The sequence below is a fragment of the Vigna angularis genome, chromosome 1, assembly GCF_016808095.1.
Source record: "Vigna angularis cultivar LongXiaoDou No.4 chromosome 1, ASM1680809v1, whole genome shotgun sequence".
NCBI lineage: Eukaryota > Viridiplantae > Streptophyta > Magnoliopsida > Fabales > Fabaceae > Vigna > Vigna angularis.
This window is the reverse complement of record NC_068970.1, coordinates 3846475-3867695: the sequence shown is the minus strand read 5'-3', so window position 1 is coordinate 3867695 and position 21221 is coordinate 3846475. Positions and strand designations below refer to the sequence as shown.

General features: G+C 34.8%; 2 protein-coding genes and 1 long non-coding RNA gene across 8 annotated transcripts; 1 reads left to right on the top strand and 2 right to left on the bottom strand.

The window, feature by feature from the left end:
• Positions 1 to 1763: 1763 nt before the first annotated feature.
• LOC108322035 (ABC transporter B family member 11) lies at positions 1764 to 11194 on the bottom strand. Its single transcript, XM_017553984.2, has 13 exons — positions 10741 to 11194; positions 10201 to 10647; positions 9993 to 10047; positions 9713 to 9888; positions 9392 to 9613; positions 9069 to 9307; positions 8422 to 8947; positions 8020 to 8293; positions 7080 to 7882; positions 3374 to 3640; positions 2922 to 3185; positions 2502 to 2795; positions 1764 to 2355 (listed from the first exon to the last, which is right to left on the bottom strand). The coding sequence occupies exons 2-13, from the start codon at positions 10438 to 10440 to the stop codon at positions 2002 to 2004; spliced, it is 3714 nt and encodes a 1237-aa protein (XP_017409473.1). The 5' UTR covers positions 10441 to 10647; positions 10741 to 11194; the 3' UTR covers positions 1764 to 2001.
• Positions 7654 to 20073, top strand: LOC128195008 (uncharacterized). 2 transcript variants are annotated; one of them, XR_008246523.1, is made up of 5 exons: positions 7654 to 7693; positions 8132 to 8323; positions 11929 to 11982; positions 18704 to 19349; positions 19621 to 19757. It is a non-coding gene; the product is annotated as an uncharacterized LOC128195008 (long non-coding RNA). The 2 variants fall into 2 exon arrangements; XR_008246522.1 differs by lacking the exon at positions 7654 to 7693 and adding an exon at positions 19940 to 20073 and having other exon boundaries at positions 8185 to 8323; positions 19621 to 19813.
• On the bottom strand, positions 14062 to 19949 carry LOC108323837 (ABC transporter B family member 5). 5 transcript variants are annotated; one of them, XM_017556612.2, is made up of 12 exons: positions 19635 to 19949; positions 19270 to 19324; positions 18988 to 19163; positions 18669 to 18890; positions 18347 to 18585; positions 17699 to 18224; positions 17327 to 17600; positions 15944 to 16833; positions 15464 to 15730; positions 15028 to 15291; positions 14628 to 14921; positions 14062 to 14546 (listed from the first exon to the last, which is right to left on the bottom strand). In XM_017556612.2, the coding sequence occupies exons 1-12, from the start codon at positions 19947 to 19949 to the stop codon at positions 14193 to 14195; spliced, it is 3876 nt and encodes a 1291-aa protein (XP_017412101.1). In that variant the 3' UTR covers positions 14062 to 14192. The 5 variants fall into 5 exon arrangements, with proteins under 5 accessions (XP_017412101.1, XP_017412102.1, XP_052727740.1 ...); XM_017556613.2 differs by lacking the exon at positions 14062 to 14546 and having other exon boundaries at positions 14655 to 14905; XM_052871780.1 differs by lacking the exon at positions 14062 to 14546 and having other exon boundaries at positions 14782 to 14946.
• Positions 20074 to 21221: the final 1148 nt, after the last annotated feature.

The following is a 21221-nucleotide window of genomic DNA, read 5'->3' as shown; positions in this document are numbered from 1 at the left end:
AATTAAAACTCCCACAAACATTGTCAGTTAAATAATTTAAATTAAACATCTTAAGTTGTGTTAATTTGAGGGGGTTTGTTATACCCTCTCCAAAATAACCCCCTCTAAATAAGATTTTTTTTGTAGTGTGTTATTCCATTCAGACTTGTGCTATGATGAGAAAGTGTGATCTTATTTCAGTTGAATATATTGATGATGAAGTATAAGAGAATTTGAAATGTGATGCGAATGAAATAATTTGGTTATGAAAGAGTATTCCAGGGAGGAATATCTCAGAAAGTGGTTATTGAATGGTAAAGTATGAATGTGGGCAAAGCTTAGCGGGCGTTTATCCTAATATTCCGTGATTACTCATTCTCACGTAGAGAGGAGTAAGTTATGTGTGAGAATGGCAGGAGGTCGTAGTCCATAAGGTTAACTTGGACAGAACGGATTAACCTTGGGTGGCAGCTGTTGAGGGTATCCCAGTTACTACATCACCCGGATGCATAAACGTCGTAGCTACATAGGATTCATACAGTTCGGACAGTTAGAGTCAAGTGGTCGGTCTTTGCATGCCATGATTAATGAATTATGATTTTGGTTGTTGTTTGATTTAATTAAGAAAATTGTATGTTTTATTGAATCAATTAAATTACATAAGCTTACCCTATTTATTATCTTGTTTGTGTTGTACGTTTGTTTGTTTGTCCTGTTGCAATGATTATCCGTGTGGATGTGAGCAGAAGGAGAAGAGTTGCTGGAAGAAGCACTGGAAGAGGTGGAAGTGAAGGCCGAACCTTAGGAACGTTCGGTTAGTTGTTGGCCTCTTCTTTTGTAGGACCGTTCATTAAAAATTTATTTTGTAAACTGTTCGGTCTAGTTGTATCTATTGTACAGTTTTAAATTCTGTAGTATTTTGTAAGGCTGTTCGGCCATAACTGTGCTTCCGACCTTTTGTAAGACTGATGTGTCATGTTATTAATATGTGATTATTCTCGTACATTGTTTATACTGTATTTTTGGGATGTTACAGTATATATATATATATATATATATATATATATATATATATATATATATATATATATATATATATATATATATATATATATATATATATATATATCTCGGAACTAATTTTAATTTAGTATAATTTTTTCTTTCGAACAAAACAAATATTAAAATTTTACTTTCTAATAAGTATATAAATTAAAATTTTAATCACTTAATCATAATCTTTCTTAACTGTTTTATCTCATTTTTTTTATATTTTTGGAAGTACAAGTATTTTAATTTTGTTTACATTTCATTATAACAGAGAGGTGTAGAAAGTAATTATGAAGTGGAGGAAACAATTGCACGAGACAGCATACTACAGGCCCACCCAAAACAAAAAGCTATAAAAGCGGTAGCTTCTTGTTGCTGTAGGCGAGAGCATTCTTTGTTTGTGAATTGTAAGGTATGTTATCCGTTTAACCTAAAATTATTTAATTTAATCCAATAATTATATGTATTTTTTTTTTCATATTTCAAGTTCACTTTGGATATTTTTTTTTTGGAAAAGCAAACTAGGTTTGATTTTCTATAAAACAAGGGTAAATGGGAACAGAGGCACGCTATCGTATGCTGCCTTGATTTCATCCCAGACAATGTTCACTCATTATCTCTGTGCTTTCCAATGTTACATGTTAAGCTCATAATCTCCAATTAAGATAGTTTTTTTTTTCCTTTCTAATTTTAATATTTCATTTCAGTATTCTGCTTACCCGAATGGCGTTAGATGATTGTGGGTATTATTAGTGTGTGTAATCCCGAGACCCATTAAAAATGGGTGTTCAAGTTTTCTGAAAATTACATTACATAGAATGTAGAACATAGAGAAAGGATCCTTTAACATAGAATGATAGCGTGTTTGGTTTCACGGATGTTTGTCTTAAATGTGATTCCTCCATTCTCAAGGAGTTTCCAAACACGGTGTGAAAAACCATTAGATAATAGGTACTAATAGCTATAATGGATCTAAGATGAAGCATGAGTTGTGTGCAAGCCTACTAACGAAGCATAGATACCACCCTTGTTAATCAAAGTGTCATGCTTTCCTTGCTCTGCAATGACTCCATGTTCAACCACTGCAATTGAATCTGCATCCTTTATGGTGGATAACCTGTGAGCCACCACAATTGTTGTTTTGTCCACCCTCACTCGGTCAAGTGCATCCTGAACAACTCTTTCAGACTCAGCATCTAGTGCGCTAGTGGCTTCATCTAGCAGTAATATTTTTGGACTCTTCACTATGGCTCTTGCAATTGCCACCCGCTGCTTCTGTCCTCCCGATAGTTGAATCCCTCTCTCCCCTACTACTGTATCGTAACCCTGCATGTGTTGTTTTTCAATAATTCAGAATTTTGTTCATAAGGTTTTTAGAATTCGATGTCTAGTTATTTAAAAATTTGCCACATAATTCGTTGTAGCACGAGTCTTAGGAAAATATTGAGTTCCTTGAATTGTGTGTAGTTTACCTGTTGCAAACTGCTAATGAATTTGTGCGCGTTGGCCAGTTCTGCTGCTGCTATAATTTCAGCTTCTGTTGCATCACCACCTTTTCCATATGCAATATTGGCTCGGATGGTGTCATTAAACAGTATAGGTTCCTGGCTCACCAGGCCCATCTGCTTCCTAAACCATTTGAGTTGTAGATTTTTTATTTCCGTTCCATCTAGTGTTATCTGGCCTGAATCTGGGTCATAAAATCTTTGCAATAATGATATTACTGTTGACTTTCCACTTCCACTTTCTCCAGCTAGAGCAATTGTCTGATTTCCATCAGTATAATCAAACTCTTAGATTCTCCCTTAAGAGAGATGGTATGTTTGGAAAAGATCGTGTATTCTTATGAGAATTGTGCATCAATTAAATAAATGCATCAGTTGGTAAGTTACCTCTCCTGCGTTAATAGTCAAGGAAAGATCTCTGAATACAAGCACATCAGGCCTGGTTGGATACTTGAAAGTGACGTGGTGGAACTCAATCTCTCCTCTCACTTCTTGCAACATCATTCCAGACTCATCACTGGGGTCTATATTTGATTTCTGCTCAAGAATAGCATATATAGAAGCAACAGCACTTTTTGCTTTACTTGCACCTGGGGCCATGAAGCCAGATTGTGTCATTGCTACTGCTGCCAATGTGAGAGTGAAAAATACCTGAAAAATTAGAGTGAGTTGTTCAATGATAGCAGAATATGATGAGCATAGCTCCTAAATTATTTATGATGTTTATTTGAAAGAAAGAGAAAACATCTTTTTGATTTATTTGAGATATTAGCTTATACTGTCAGCAATGAGTAGAAAGCACTATATCTGAAATGGTGACAAGGATAGAATTAACTTACTCGGAAAACATCTGAGATTGATGTTTTGCCGCTCTCGACAAGTCGGGCTGCAGCATAAAAGCTGCCTGCATTAACTGAGAACACCAAGAAGAGTGATATCCCAAAACTTGTTCCGCTGACTAAACCTTGCCTTATACCTGTCTGGATGGTCCCTGAACATTTCTTCTGGTATAACTCCATCATCTTTTCTTCTGCACAGAAAGAAGCTACTGTTCTGATATTCCCTACTGCATCATTTGCTACTTGACTTGCTTCTTCGTAGAGTTTCTGTGCAACATATAGAGCACATTAACCATTGGTACAATGGAAATTAGTACTAATTAAACATAGAGACAAAATCCTTTCCCTGCCACATCATTCCCCCAACTTCCATTGGATCTAAGATTGGTAAAACTAAAAAATCCAGTTGCAATCAAGTAACATTGATGAATGGTTGCCTTTTTTGTTTCTCTGCAGGTTACCCGTTTACCCATTTCAATATAAGATTAGGTGAAGGAAATAGGTCTGATTAATTACTTGAAAAGGTTAGGAAAGAAATTCTGATTCAAGAACTTGATCTAAACAGTAGAAGAGGATACATTATATAGAATTCTGCTTCCCAAGAAATACATACAATAGTTAATGACAACTCTTCGTACTCCTCTGCAGTATATCAGTTTTCTAGTTGAAGTGTCCGTCTACCTCTATATGTTTTGTCCTATCATACTAAACTAGATTCTGAGCAATACCAATAATTGATTTATTATCACAAAAGAGTGTAGTGGTTCTAAGTGTATCAAAAGGCTGAGAGAAACTCTAGTGTTGCACAAAAAAGTGTTTAGTAGACACAAATTAAAAAATAAGATACTTGGTACAAGACCTTTTTCCTTTTCTCAAGGCAATAGGTAGGTCATTAAGGTTAGACTCACAATTAGTATTCAAGTAATTTTCTTAAGGTTCAAAAGTACGAACATTTATCTTTGACTCAGACAATTGGAGTTTGGGTTCCTTTTCTCTCCTCTAGATGGCTAATATCTGATGTTGATGTTGATCTTGATGAGGGGGCAAATTTCCCTAATCAGAAACAACTTCAAAAGCATTCTTATGAGATATATTAGGGTAACATTAGTATGAGAAGATGAAGTTTCCTACACCAAAGGGACAACGGATGACTCAAGTGATGCATGTGCAATATGGAAAATAGAACAAATTGCCTTTTTTGTTTGTAGTAACTTGGAGAGCAAAATAAAAATAAAAATGCAACTTATATGCACATTTGTGGATCTACGAGCATAGCCTCCTGAATTACAGTAGATACTTCCTTTTGTTCCTTGGTGATTTTACAAGGATGTGTTAAGTATTATTAGAGCAAAAATTTGAAGTCTTCACAGTATTTTAGAAGTTTAAAACAATGGTTGAGAAAGAGAGTCAAACGGTGAAATAAAGAAGCTTCGGTCTAATAGTGAAACTGAATATACAACAAAAGAGTTTGAAAAGTTCTGTGGTTTTAATGGAATTAAACACTAGTTGACTATTTCCTACGCCTCAACAAAATGGAGCGTGAAAGAAAGAAAGAAACAATAATAAAGATGGCCAAATGGGTCTCCCGAAGACATTTTAGATTGAAGTAGTAAAAAACTGTTTTTTTTTTTTGCAAAATATGTTGTCAGCCAAGGCTTTGGAATGAAAAACACCTTTCGAAACTTGATCTGAAAAAAAAAACTTTATTCGAAAAAAATAACAGTTTTTGTATGCATTTGATAAGCCTTTATTCCAAAAGCATACAGGGTTAAACCATTTGCATCTTTTTCAACATAAACTCAAGGATATCGTCTGTACAACCTCTAGGCAGACAACATCCTCATTAGTAGCAAAGAGACCAAGCCAAAGTCTTCTAGACATTGAAAGAACAAATGTTGAAGGTCTAAAAAAAGATGTATCAGATAATGATTTTAAAGTACTTGTTAGGGGGCACCAAACCATTAGAAGATGCCTACGCCAATGTCAACCTTTCCAAATGGACTACTTGAGGAAGGAATCTTTGTTAAACAACCAGAGGGATTTCTGACCAATGACATAAAAGTTTACAAGCTTCATAAAGCCCTGCACAGCTCCAAGGGGATGGTACAACAAAATTGATGATTACCTTATGAAGCAAAGCTTTACACAAAGTGAGAATCAAGCCAATATGTATGTCAAATGAGAAAATAAATTATAACTCACTATCTCCATGTATGTTGATGCTTTCTTGGAATTTGTGAGTGAGTCAGACACTCTAAACAATTTAAAATGAATATGGGGCAAGAATTTGAAATGATGGACCTTGGTCTAATGAATTATTTTCTTGGGTAGGAGATACTCCAATTATTTGATGGAATCTTCATCTCTTAGAAGAAGTATGCCAAGGAGATCTTGAAGAAGTTTCACATGTAGAATTGCAAATGTAATTCCACTGCATTGGTTGGTAATTGAAAAGTTGTGCTTGGATGAAGATGGGAACCAAAGGCTATGCACTTGTGTATAGAACTTTGATTGGAAGTTTGTTGCATCGATTTCCAACCAGACCAAATTTAATTTTTGTTGCAAGTTTATTATCCCGATTCATGCACTCTCAAAGCCAAGTTCACATGGGTTCAACAAAACAAGTTTTGAGGTATTACAAAGGCACGATTGACCTCGGGCTTCAGATCTTGAAGAAGAGTGAAAATCTTTAAGGTTACTCTGGTAGTGATTAGGCAAGAAGTTCTGATGATGCAAAGAATACAACAGACAACTACTGCAGCAAATCAAGCCATTTGGCTTAGAAAATAATTTCAGATGTTGGCCAAGAGGAGAATGAAGGAACTGTTTTAAGAGTTTATAACAATCTACTATTGCAATTCCAAAGAACCCGTTTAGCATTGAAGAACAAAGAGTATCAAGGTTAAATATCATGCAATAAGGGAAGTAGAGAAATTATAAGAAATCAGATTGGTGCATTGCAGTTTTGAAAATCAATTAAGAGATATAATGATGAAGACACTTCCAAACAATAAGTTTAAATTGCTAAGATCAAGACTTGGAGTATTAAAGAAACATAGATGTTAAAATTTGAGAATATTTCTTACCGTTTGATGGTTTTTTCTTCATCAAACGATACATTTGCTTCTTCATCATTGATTTCTCATATAATTAAAATAGGTTGCTTTTTACAATGCATGAGAAGATGTATAATTTACTCTTTGTTTTCTATTTTTTTTTCTTTTACCAAAACATTACCTATTGTGTAAATGATAGCACTTGTAGTGATTACTTTTCACCCAATGAGAAACATGAATCCACAGGCCTACAAAAGCAACTATTGAGAGTTCATTTGAAGAAGTAGAAATTTTTGTAATAGTGAAGCATTCTTTTATGACCATATATGAAACATTTTTTCTCCATATTTACCTCATCTAGATCCACCGAAATTTATTCTACATTACTTTGATTTAATCTACACCATTGTTAACACTTTAACAAACTTTACCACCTAGAAATGAATATAATAGTTAACAGTAATCTTCGTATCCCCATAATATCTCAATAGACTCAATAATTGATATTATCTCCTCGCAACTCAACATAATTCATTTAGGTTACATTTAGATCCAAAGTTTCACATCACCCTTTTCTCACCATGTTCGAAATTTATATATTTCACATGTTTTCATATTAGCTATTGGTTTAATATGAGTTACTTGCAAACCTTTGCCTCAGTGACAAATCCTTGCATGGACCCCATTTGCACTTGTCCGTTTACTAGTAATAGTGGTAGCAAAACAAGCATGATGAGAGAAAGCTGCCAGTTTGCCTCAAAGGCAATTGCCAAGGCTATAACTACTGTAGCAATATCTTGAACCATCAAACTTAGTGCATCCCCAACAAAAGTTCGAATAGAAGCCACATCAAATGACAGCCTTGCTCCCAGTACTCCACTTGAATGCTCAGCTTTGTCAAACCAGGCTACTTCCATGTGAATAATTTTCTCAAAACACATTAGCCGGATCCTTTTTATCAACTTCGAACCAGCTACAGCAAAAAAGTAGGACCTTAGTGGATGAAATATGAAGCCAGCGGCTCCAAGGGCTATAAATACCGCAGCCCAAAACTTTGAGTCTTTACGAAGTTCATTTGCTGGCTCAGAGAAAGTATTTATCATGCAGGAGGTAAGAAACCCCACAAGAGGAAGTATGGCCCCAGTTACTGTGGCTGCTAGAGTCCCGAGGACTAACACTGCAATTTCAGGCTTGTTAAGATAAGCAAGTTGAAGGAACGAGACTTTTGGAGAGGAATGCGGTACTGCTGGAGTAAGAACTTCAGGTTCTCCTTCTGATGTTTTCAAGAGATTAAGTGTAGTAGGCATATCATTTGATATTCTGCATGAGTGACGACTGCTGCTTTTTAGCTTTCCCGAGTCATCTGTAACATCTGAGTGCCTGTTAATTTCTTGCAATCTAATGAGTTGGCTGTAAGCTCCATCAGGATCTTTAACGAGGTCAGCATGGACACCTAAACAATTGAAAGATAAGAATGCAATAATGCATATATGAAGGAAAATGATGACGTGCAAGTGTGCTAGAGACAGAAAAACATGAAAGCAAATTGTCACAATGAGTTCCATTCATGTAGCAACATAGTATATCTACCATTTTCTACTACTCTTCCTTGATGAATAACAGCAATTGTATCGGCATTCCTTATTGTGTTTAGGCGATGTGCTACAATGACAGTTGTTCGGTTTATCATAATTTTGTCCAGTGTCTCTTGGACCACTCTCTCAGACTCAGCATCGAGGGCACTTGTAGCTTCATCAAGGAGTAGAATTCTTGGATCTTTTAGAATTGCCCGTGCTATGGCAATTCTTTGCTTTTGACCCCCAGAGAGCTGTGTACCATGCTCACCGACAATCATATCATGTCCCTAAAATCACAATTTTACACAACCAATGAGGTAATAAATATATTAGACTTTGTATTGTATTATTTGAAATTAATATTGTTGAATAAGCACAACATGCCAAATTTCAAAAGACGAATCTGTGAGCTCACATGCGGAAATCTATCTATGAATTTGGCTGCATTAGCAAGTTCAATTGCAGCTCTGATTTCTTCATCTGTTGCCCCTTCCTTACCATAAGCAATATTTTCTTTGATGCTACCAGTAAAAAGGACTGGTTCCTGGCTGACAAGGCCTATTTTCTGTCTGATCCATTTCAATTGAAATTCTCTGAGGTTGATGCCGTCAATGAGAACTTCTCCGGCTTGTGGATCATAAAATCTCTCAATCAGACTAATAACTGTTGATTTCCCACTGCCACTTTTCCCAACCAAAGCTGCAGTAGTGCCACTTGATATTGAAATGGAACATCCATTGAGTATCAATTCATCTGGCCTTGAAGGATAACAAAAGCAAACCTCCCTAAGTTCTATATCTCCAGAAATGTCATCTACCTGTCGACCTGCAGTATCATAAGCATCAATTTTTGGCTGCCTATCTATTGTTTCAAATATTTCAAAGGCGGCAGCCTGTCCTGCAGTGAATGCAGTTAAACTTGTAAAAGCCTGCCCCAACGACCTGAAAAATAATATTAACATTGAAAAGCATATCAAGTTTTCCTGCCAAGCTTTGGAGAAAAATTGTAAGATATATGATGGATGCTTCGGCGAAATAGATGTTAAAGCAGAAACTAGCTTACATGGAGCCAAAAAATAGGGCGTAAAATATACTCATGACTTCACCTCCTGTATAGCCTTCCTCTAGTACCATCTTCCCTCCGAACCATACAGCCAATGCAAAGCTACTGTTAATAAATAAACGGATTGAACCAAGGCCTAAACCAGCAGCCATTCCGTCTTGCACTGCAGTCCTGTAAGCATCGTTTAAGGATTGACTGTATTGAGCTATGGCTTGATTCTCGCCCGTAAATGATGCAACCTGCATTGGAGGAACTTTATATGCTGCTGCAGTCTTGGGATGGAAAAGAACAACCTGAAAGTTAAGTTATAATGATTCACATACAGTTCGAATTGAACCAATTGTGCGATCTACTACGGTTGCTGCTTCAGAATAAGCTGCTTGTCCGCGGGATGCCAACTTTGCGAACGCAAAGCTCATTATGGAACCGGAGAAAACAAGAGGTGGAACACAAGATAGAAGGACAAGAGTTAGAAGCCAACCCTTGATGAATGCTATGACTATACCTCCTAAAAAGCATGCCACACACTGTATGAATTTTCCTACCTTGTATATTTCACAAAATGAGAAAAAAAGTCATTCTTATTTTACTCTGATAAAATGGTGATGATTTGGGTTTTGAAGAACTATGTCACCCATTAATACCTTGTCTCCCATGGCTTCTTGAATAAGAAATGTGTCACCTGATATCCTTCCAACAACCTCAGCAGTGTTGGTTTCCTTGTCGAAGAAGCTAATATCTTGCCTCAAAATTGCTTTGAGGTATAAGCCTCTTATTCTCGCTGCCTGCCTCTCCCCGGTGGACACCCAACAAGCCACCTCTGTAATGGTACATGTTTGAATTACTCCTTTCATTGTTATCTAAGAATAATTTTCTTTTCTAGTTATACAGGATAAATAATGAGCAGAGAAGTGGCATGCTCACGTAGAAAAGCTGCCATAAAGGAAGCTACACCTATTACTGCAAACTTCAGAGACACCTGAGCATGAAACAAATCATTATGTGTTATGACATAGACATGAGGGAAATTTGAAACCAAACAGTTCTTCTCAAACTTGAATTAGTTCTTATGCAATTAAGCAATTTCCATAAAATTGTTAAACAGAAAAAAAGAAGGGATGCTGGTGATTACCTTGGAAACTTCATGAACTACATGTTTAGTGTTGCCATGTTGTGTAAAAGCATCAATTGCTTCTCCCATAACTATATTCGTTGAAGCCTTAGTTATTCCATTTCCAACAGCGCTTACTATCCCGACAAACATCAGTAGATAATCTGAAGAGTCTGCAAATGAAAAAAGTTTGAAATAGGGTACTGTTTTGTTGCTTTCATCCTTCATCTTGTTCTTCTTGGAACCTTGCTGCCTTGCCATTTCTGAGGTATTTTCAATACCTACAGCTTGTGGATGACTAATTGATTCTTGATCCTGTTATCTCAGCTGAAGTAACATCCAAAGCTAAGTTTAGCCACCATATTCCCAAGGAAAACCTCTGCTGGTACAAACACCACAAGAAAGCAGCTATTGCAGGAAGTTCACTAGTTTGAGACTGCTATTTGGTTTTTCCATCAAGAGTCACCACTGAAGTAAATTGGAAAATAAGCCGACTTAAATAAATTCAACAATAGATAGACATGAAGAGGAACAAGGCAACAACAGAATTGAACAGTAAACCTTAACAGGACAGAGGAGACTAAGATGTAACATGATCAAAGCACCTTCAAAACCAAAACATATATTAATATAACACGAAGAAAAAGCCAGTAATAAACATTTTTCAAACTTGGGGTTGAAGTGCTTCCTGCTCTCTCAGAATGATACCAAACTAGCACTATAACAGGAGAATGAAGGAAAACAAGGTTGATGGAAATAAGCTTGTAAGTAGTATAGTATTACAACTTACTCGAGAAGATAAGTTACATTAGTTAATCACAAGCAGGGAAAGAATAGGATTAGATGCCCATCATCAAAGCCAACAATTAATTTAAGGTTTAAAGTTATGTTAAAATAATGCAAATATATTACAAACTATGCTATGTTAAAATGTACTCCTTACCGTTTTGTTGGATGTGAAATAAGGCGCGAGAGAATCATATTTTGGTGGGACCCCTATGGGATGAAATTGGAAGAAGAAAAAAGAAATTATAATTTATGAAGAACTTACCCAAAACAACCTATAATAAGAATAAGATTAATGTTGTATTGGAAGTTGATACTCTAAAGTCTTTAACTGGAAAAAACAGCTACTTAAATTTGAATTTAATTAAAATATTCTAATTCTACAAAAATTTACATTATTGATATACAGAGTATATTTGAACGAACTTCTTCATGAAAACAACCAAGAGAAAAATAATAAGAAAAAAAAAACGACACTATAAGTTAGAATTAACAATTAATTTGTATTTTAACTACTTTGAGCTGGAATTTTTTTTATATATTTTTCTTCTAAATTCCTTATAATAGTATACTGATTTTTACACGGTTGTTTTATGACATGTTATGATATATATTAAAGTATTGTCTATTATAATTACTATTTTAAAAGATATATAATATGATTATGATGGATTTTACGTGATATTTCATTTTTAACGTTAATATTTTTAAAGAAAATGCTTTAGAGAATGTTAGTATAAGTTTCTCCATAGTTATTTATAAGTTAGGTTCTTAACTTTTTGTCTTTACATATACAAGTTTAGTTTATTAAAAAAGTATTTATTTATTTTTATTTTTTCAAAGGTGTCAATCATTAGATTTAAACATTACAATATATATATATATTGTAGAGTGTTTTTACCTTGTCATTCAATCATGAAAGTTTTGTACAGTAAAAGTGATTTGTATAATAATTGCTTGCAGGTTTTGGCAACTTATTGGGATGCCTTGTAGACATGCAACATGCAATTTGTGCAGGTTACTATCATCTATATAGCTTAAGATGTCCCAATTTAACTCAATCACAACCATTTTTAGAAGTAATGGGATAAACATTTCAAAATAAAATGCTTAAGAATTTTTGTTAGTCTTCAAAATTTGAAGGGTTAATTAGGAGAGAAAAATAATACTTTTGAGAATTAAATTAATGGTTATGTTAAAATAGCTGTTATGAAAATTAATAATTTTTAGTTACCTATAAGTGTAAAGAAATTATAAGTATTTTTCAGTTGAGTTTTATAGTAAGTATTTCCTTTTTGACAAGGGAGAGGAGGAGACATGTGCATTTACTTTATTTGCTTTTAAAGAGATAGGATGAGATTTGAAAAAAAAAAAAGAGAAGAGGATGATAAGAAAGATAAGCTTTTGAAATTTGTGTGAAATTAAACATAATTGATGTGTCTTTTTATTCACAATTGATTGTGGATATAATTTTATTATAATAATAAATTTATAAACATTATTTTTAACAAATATACATTACAATCCGTCATTTAAGATTACAAAAAGAAAATCCAAAATATAAAACTTCATTAAAAGAAGAGGAAATATGGAATATACAAAAAAACATATATAGTTCACATTCCTCACACATCTTAGTCTCACGGATGTCTTACATTTATCATTTTCTGTATATATATAACATATAGATAAATTACAAACAACAAACAATAGAATAAGATAGTGCAATTACAATAAACCAATACAAAAAACTAGTATAATTCCTCTCCGATAGTCATTATATTCTCTTTATCCACACAAAAAACACATTTTATTTCAAAAACTTTAATATAAATAAAATGTGACTATTTTATCTCAATTTGTATTATAAAAACAATTACATTCAATGAATTGAGAAACCAAAAGCAATAATTTATTTTTAGCTCAAACAAAAATATTTTAGTTTGAGAAAAAAAAATGCTCATTTGGTAGGAACCTGGTTAAGTTGCATTGTCATCTTTGATTGAGTGAAAAACTTTGTTTGAGCGAAATAGGACAAGGAGTAGGGTTCAGGTATATATTCTACTTTTGCTTGAACAAAAATTATTCCTTTGAGCGAAAATATTATAGATTTAACAACCAGTCCAAAAATTTAACAACAATCCAATTAAACATGCATAACTCATTTATTACTAGCTTTCCTTTTACCTTTTAGCAGATAGGTGCTGGCATTGTCGTAAAAACCTCTAACTACACATTAGAAAACTCAAACCAATGATTTGAACACACTTTCATGATCATAAAAAAGATTCACTTTTAGCTGCCTGAGCACATGCAAACTCCATAGACCACATGCAAACAGAACAAAATAGTCTTAAGAAAAAGAACAAAAATTAAACTTAATGTATTCACACTTTTGATCGGTTATTTGTGTTGTCCTCTACACCAACAATACTATAACGAGCTTGGATATTCTAAGATATGAAGGATGGGGTCAGAATTTTAAAAAAGGTTTCAAAGAGATGATTTTTATATAATGAAAAAATAATCGAGTATTATCTATAAAACTATTACTGCTCTTAATCGATTAGATCCTTATACATCAAACCATTTCTTTGAAGTCAATGCTTTCCTTTGGCGAACTGGAAAGTTTGAAAGCATGTTATCTCATCTTAAACCCTATATATTATAATCTCTAATAAATATATAAGGCTTCAGAAGCCAAGAAAATGGATTCTCTGTTTTTAAATTTAGATGCTTTTAAGCACTCATTGTGAAAATGGATTCTCTGTTTTTAAACTTAGTTGCTTTTATTACATTAATTCGATATTGCTTAAATACTAAATATTTTGATTATAAGAAGCCATAGTACTCAAAACAGAATTAATTTTCATGTCATGTTATTTTCTTATGATATATGGACAATTTGTTTTTCCATTCATTCATTGTGTTAAGGTGTGAAGGCTAAGATTGATTCAGCTTTTCGTTCAGCAGAAGTGCAGACTAAGCATAGTTACTTATTTGTCTCTGTAATTTGTTATTCATTTCAGCTCAACACTTACTATATCATTTAGTTTAGATGCTTGTGGGTGTTATACAGTTGGAACTACACCAATATGATGAAAAGATGTGTAACCACAGTTTCATTATAAATGGACGATGAGTGTATATATTCATTATACAGGAATAGTGCCTTAAAGAAGGGATTAAGAAACCACCAGATGATTGGTGCAATGAACTAGGAGGGTTTATAAAGAAGAAGCACTGATGTGAAGTGCTACTAAGGAAGCATATGTACCACCTTTGTTAAGTAAAGTCTCATGCTTTCCTTTCTCTGCAATGACTCCATATTCAACCACTGCAATTGAATCTGCATCCTTTATGGTGGATAACCTGTGAGCCACCACAACTGTGGTTCTATCCAGCCTCACTCTGTCAAGTGCATCCTGAACCATTCTTTCAGACTCAGCATCAAGTGCACTGGTGGCTTCATCTAGCAGTAATATTTTTGGACTCTTTACTATGGATCTTGCAATTGCCACCCTCTGCTTCTGTCCTCCGGATAATTGAATCCCTCTCACCCCCACTAATGTATCATATCCCTGTATATGCATATGGTGTTTAGATAGCTAGTTATTCAAAATTATACCATATAAGTTTATGTTGAACAGTGTGCAAGTTACCTGCTGCAAACTGCTAATGAACTTGTGCGCATTTGCCAGTTCTGCTGCAGCTACAATTTCAGCTTCTGTTGCATCACCACCTTTTCCATATGCAATATTGGCTCGAATGGTGTCATCAAACAACACAGGCTCCTGGCTCACCAGACCCATCTGCTGCCTAAGCCATTTAAGTTTTAGCTTTTGGACTTCTGTTCCATCCAGTGTGATTTGACCTGAATCTGGGTCGTAAAATCTCTGTAACAGTGAGAGCATTGTTGACTTTCCACTTCCACTTTTACCTACCAGTGCAACAGTCTGCTTTCCATCAAAGTTTCAAACTCTTTATTAAGAAAGTTTGTCTGAAAGAATCATGTGTTCCTATTATTTAAGCATCAAACCATTAAATAATGTGGCTAGTTACCTCTCCTGCATGAATAGTCAAGGAAAGATCTTTGAATACAAGAGCATTAGGCCTGGTTGGATACTTGAAAGTGACATGGTGAAACTCAATCTCTCCCTTCACTTCTTGTAATGTCATTCTAGATTCATCACTGGGATCTATTCTTGATTTCTGATCAAGAATAGCAAATATAGAAGCAACAGAACATTTTGCTTTACTGGCAGCTGGGGTCAGGAAGCCAGATTGCGACATTGCTATGGCTGCCATTATTATAACATAAAATACCTGAAGAATATGAACTTAGCTATTGAATTGTCTATGTTGTTTGATTTAAAAGAAATTGTAATTTATTTGAGGTACGTAGTACCTTATACTCTGTCAGCAAAAAAATTTAGATTGTTAAAAAGCTTAAAACCTGAGATTGTTGTAAGGATAGGAACATAGGAAAATAACTCACACGGAAAACATCTGAGAATGATGCTTTGCCATTCTCAATTAGTCTTGCTCCAACATAAAAACCGCATGCATTAAAAGCGTACAGAAAGAAGATTGATAAACCAAAGCCTGCTCCGCTGATTAAAGCTAGCTTTATACTTGTCTGGATCGGTCCTAAACATTTCTTCTGGTATAACTCCATCACCTTCTCTTCAGCACAGAAAGAGGCAACTGTTCTTATATTCCCTACTGCATCATTTGCTACTTGACTTGCTTCCTCATATAGTTTCTGTGGAACATATAAAGCACAATAACATTGGTCCAAACACAAATAATAAATAGTAATAATCAAACAAGGAAAGAAATTAATATACACAAAGATGTTGGATTATTGATCTAAAGTTTCCCTTCACCCTTGTCCCACTATCTATGTCTGAAACTTAAAAATTTTCGAAAGGTTCCGTGGAAGTAATAGATAGTTTGATATCAGTAAGGTGCAAACCTTTGCATCTGTGCTGAAACCTTGCATTGACTTCATTTGTAAATATCCATTTAGTAACACTAGTGGCACCAAAACTAGAATGATTAGAGAAAGTTGGAAGTTTGCCTGAAAGGCAATTACCAAGGCTGTCAATGCTGTCGAGATATCTTGAATCAACAAACCAAGAGCATCCCCAACCAAAGTTCTAATGGAAGCTGCATCAGTTGACAGCCTTGCACCAAGAACTCCACTTGAATTTTCAGCTTTATCAAACCAGCCCATTTCCATGTGAGTTATTTTCTCAAAACACATTAGCCGGATCCTTTTTATCAACTTAGAACCAGCTACACCAAAGAAGTAGGACCTTAATGAAATAAGTATGAAGGCAGCGATACCAAGGGCAACAAATATTAATGACCAAAACTTTGAGTCTTTACGGAGTTCATCTGCAGGCTCAAGGAAAGTATTTATCATGTTGGAAAGCAAAAGCCCCATAGTGGGTTGTACTGCGCCAGTTGCTGCTGCTGCTAGAGTTCCCATGAGCAACACTGGGATTTCAGGTTTGTTAAGATAAGCAATGCGGAAAAACGAAACTTCTCGAGGCGTATGTAATGTTGCTGACGGAAGAATTTCGGGCCATTCTTTTGGTGTTTGAAAGCGATCTGGTGTGATAGGCATGGCATTGGACGTTTTGAAGGAGTGCTGACAGCTGTTTTCTCTTTCAGATGATTGATGTCTGAAAGTTAGAGGCAAAGAAAATTGTTGGCTCAATTGTTGTTCAGAATCTATTAAGTTTTCTGGCCGGCCCAAGTCGTTTGCATCATGCTGTTCTGACTCGCTTCTAATTTCTTGCAATCTAATGAGCTGGCTAAAAGCTCCATCAGGATCATTAGTAAGTTCAGCATATGAACCTAATCAGTTGAAAAATATGTAAGGGAGAAGCATATGTACATGTGAAGGAAATTGAAGAAGATGTGTGTGGGGAGAGAATGACATGAAAACATACTGTTATACTGAGTATTGTTGGTATCTATAAAAATATATCTCTTATTTAGAACTTTCAAATACAGGAGTAAACACAACACTCTAAAAAACTCACAAGCATCACTCTGTTTTTCTCTTCCTCTCGGCACACACAAACTTTCTTATTCCTTCTTCCTTTTCTCTTTCTCTCGGTGGTGGTGCATCCTACAATTATTCTCCCACACTTTTATAAGTGAGGTTCATACAAATGACAAACACAGTGCACAATACAAAAACCATAAAACAAGGAGCACTTTCCGGAAGACTTTAGCTAAAGTGAAGACACATCCCTCAATCAGCATAGTGGTAGGTCCCATCCATTTAACGTTTACCCAACAAGTATCACTTCGGTGGCAAGAGAATATATATTAGTATGTATACCTTTTTCTTGTAGTTTTCCTTGATGAATAACTGCAATGATATCAGAATTCCTGATCGTGCTTAAGCGATGGGCTACAATGACAGTTGTTCGGTTGATCATAATTCTGTCTAGTGTCTCTTGCACCACTCTCTCTGATTCTACATCAAGAGCACTTGTGGCTTCATCAAGGAGCAGAATTCTTGGGTCTTTCAGAATTGCTCTTGCTATAGATATTCTTTGCTTTTGACCACCAGAGAGCTGAGTTCCACGCTCGCCGACCATTGTGTCAAGCCCCTAAGCAAACTCACAATTTTAAGAAAATAATGAGATAAACATTCCTCTTAATGAATACAGCAAATTTTAAGAAGTTGAAAGATGAATTGTGAGCTCACATGTGGAAATTCATCAATGAACTTAATAGCATTAGCAAGTTCAGCTGCAGCTCTGATTTCTTCATCTGTTGCCCAATCCTTACCATAGGCAATATTTTCTTTAATGCTACCAGTAAAAAGGACTGGTTCCTGGCTGACAAGGCCTATTTTCTGTCTGATCCATTTCAATTGAAATTCTCTAAGGTTGACGCCGTCAATGAGAACTTCACCGGCTTTCGGATCATAAAATCTTTCAATCAAACTAATAACTGTTGATTTCCCACTGCCACTTTGCCCTACCAATGCTGCAGTAGTGCCACTTGATATTGAAATTGAAAATCTATCGAATATCTGTTCATCAGGTCTCGAAGGATAACTAAAGCAAACCTCCCTAAGTTCTATATCTCCTGATATGTCATCTAGTCGTTGACCAGAAGAGTCATAAGCATCAATATCTGGATGCCTCTTTATTGTTTCAAACATTTTAAAGGCAGCAGCTTTTCCTGCAGAAAATGCTTTTAAGCTTGGAGATGCCTGCCCCAGACGCCTGCAACATAAAATTATACCAGAAAATGTTATCACATTTGCCAGCCAAGCTTGGAACAGAGGTTGAAAGATATTGATTGATGCATCCACAATATAGAAGGTAAAGCAGAGAAGATAACGTACAAACAACCAGACGTTATTGCCCAAAACACACCAATGACTTGTCCTCCTGAGTAACATTTCTCTAATACCATCTTCCCTCCAAACCATACTGCCAAACCATATGTGCAGATCGAAAATAGTTGAAATGAACCCATGCCAAAACCACTAACCACGCCCTCTTGCACTGAAATCCTGTAAGCTTTAGTTAAGTATCGATTGTATTGAGCTACAGCTTGCTTCTCACCTGTAAATGACGCAACCTGCAAGGGAATAATGCATGTATTACCCTCTTGTAGCGAGGAAAATAAAAGCAAAATAAGGTATATTCTGAATGTAAACATACAGTTCGAATTGAACCAATTGTCTGCTCCACTACAGTTGCTGCCTCAGAATAAGCTGCTTGTCCTCGAGATGCCATCTTTGCAAAAGCTAAGCTCATCATGGAACCGGAGAGGACAAGAAGAGGAACAGAAGATAGAAGGACAAGGCTCAGAAGCCAACCCTTGGTGAAGGCTAAGGTTATGGCTCCTAGAAAACTTGACACACTCTGTATGAACTTTCCTACCTGAGATATCACCCAAAAAGAGAACGAAAAAGTTAACTCCAATAATAGTTTGATGAGATTGTGATGATTTTGGATTTGAAGAGTGGTCCATTAATACCTTCTCTCCCATGGCTTCTTGAATAAGAAATGTGTCCCCTGACATCCTTCCAACAACCTCGCCACTGTTGGTTTCCTTGTCAAAGAAGCTGATATCTTGCCTCAAAATTGCTTTGAGGTATAAGCCTCTTAGTCTTGCAGCTTGTCTCTCCCCAGTGATCACCCAGCAAGACACCTCTGCAAAATTGAAGAATGTGTCACTGAGTAACTCTTGCTATATTTTTATTAAATTTTTTTCTATCTTTACAGTAAGAACAATCAGCTGAGAATTTGGCATGCTTACGCAAGAATGCTGCTAAAAAGGCACCTGCGCCTATGGATGCAATCTTCAGAGACACCTGAGGATGAAACGAAACTCGAAAGGTTATGACATGAAACTAAGCAGAATTTCAAGTCTAAATTTTTGCTTTGAAACTTAATTCATGCAAAGACAGTTATATGCTAGTAAGAAGCTTATTTGATATCAGTATTTTTCTCCTTTCTCCTTTCTCCTTTTCGTTTTTATGCTTGCTCTGTTCAGTCCTACAACCTTTTTCTGTTGTTTTTTCTAGCAAGTTTTCAAATCATTCCTCTGACCCTATTTTCATAGTTTCTTTCCGATAGATATTTCACAGCATTGATTATTAATGAACAGGATCTACGGATTACCTTAGAAACTTCATGAAGTACTTGTTTATTATCAACATGTCCTCCCAAGGCATCAATCGCATCTCCAACAAATATAGCCAGTGAAGGAGTACAGATTCCATTAGCAACAGCACTTATTGCCCCAACAAGCATCAGAAGACAATCCAGAGAGTCTGCAAATGAGAAAAGTTTGTAAAAGGGTACTGTTTTGTTGATTTCATTCTTCACCTTGTTTTCCTTGGAATCCTGCATCATGTCAACCATCTTTTCTGTTGTATTTTTGGACCCTTGAACTAGTGTTTGATCACTTGTTGCTATCATCTCAGTTGAAGTCATATCTGCATCCAAGGAAAACTCCTCTTGGTTTTCAACTTGCAAAAACCACTGAAAAACCTCTGCACAAGACTGTTGTGCACTTCAGTGGTAACGCAGTAAGAACTTTCATTTGTAACTCAATGCCAAATTTAAAATTAGAATGAAATCCAAAAGTATATCTATGATGTGTTTTCCAAATGCCATGTATTCTAATATATAAATTCTGAGCTAAGAAATCATATGCTGCCACATTAAAATCCTCTTATTCATCAATGTCAATATCTGAAGAATTCAACTTGTTTATATATATCTACTGTGCAAAATTTACACCCAAATGAGCCACTACTGCAACAGTGTGGTCGGCCACACTGAAGATCTTGTACTGGAGATCTTGTGTTGCTCCATAATGAGTGTTTTCTAAAATTAGTGCAGCTAATAGTGTGTACACTGATAATGAACAAACGGGCTGAGATTAAACGGTCAGGTTACTCCGTCACCCTAATATGACTATTGCAGTGTGAAAAGGTTTTCTAGTCAATTTCTGGATAATAATTTTTTTCAGAAAAAAACTAATGAACTATTTTTATGGGACTATTTTTTTTATCTATATAACTTAAATTCAATTTCTTATATTTAAGAGTTAAACCTGATTTCACTCACATTACCAACTTGTTAATTTCTTTCTTAGTATATAAAGTTTTTCTATTTTTTCCTTGAAAAATCAATTTTTACTACCTAAATATATTTTTCTCATGTATCTCATAAGTTAAATATTTCGGTTCAATTTTTTTTATTTCTAAATATTTATTACGATAACAATTGATGCATTTTTCATAATATTAGGATAAATAATATTCAAGTTTAATTAAGTTTTAAACACATAAATTTAAATGTTTTTAATTTAATTTTTATTAAAAAAAATTCATTTTATGAAGAAAATGTCTCAAATTCTGGTGTTATTTCTTATTAAAATAACACCATCCTCTTATTTTATACCACTTTTTTTTTTCTAATTTTAGAACCTTAAATTTTAAATTATTCTTATAAAATTAATCATGTCTAATCCCAAGAGTAATTTATATATCATTTCTAAAAGACATTTTAAAGCACTCCGAAACTATTTTTCAATCCTATTCAAATTATAAGTTTAACTACACTTTGTATAAAAAAATTATATATAAAAAGATAGTTAATAAAATCAATTAAAATATAGTTTATAAATTTAGCTATGTTTTCTTTTTTAATAAATCTCGCGTCAAACATCACTATTATTACATGAAAATATATAAAAGA

Bases quoted from the DNA above. Each gene is read 5' to 3' on its own strand.
- LOC108322035 (XM_017553984.2), bottom strand. From the start codon at position 10,440: ATGGCAAGGCAGCAAGGTTCCAAGAAGAACAAGATGAAGGATGAAAGC. The intron at 10,048-10,200 runs GTAATCACCAGC...TTTCATGCTCAG, and splicing joins TAGTTCATGAAGTTTCCAAG to GTGTCTCTGAAGTTTGCAGT. The intron at 9,614-9,712 runs GTATTAATGGGT...GAAATATACAAG, and splicing joins AAGAAGCCATGGGAGACAAG to GTAGGAAAATTCATACAGTG.
- LOC108323837 (XM_017556612.2), bottom strand. From the start codon at position 19,949: ATGACTTCAACTGAGATGATAGCAACAAGTGATCAAACACTAGTTCAA. The intron at 18,586-18,668 runs GTATGTTTACAT...ATTCCCTTGCAG, and splicing joins CAATTGGTTCAATTCGAACT to GTTGCGTCATTTACAGGTGA. The intron at 16,834-17,326 runs GTATACATACTA...TCAACTGATTAG, and splicing joins AGGAAAACTACAAGAAAAAG to GTTCATATGCTGAACTTACT.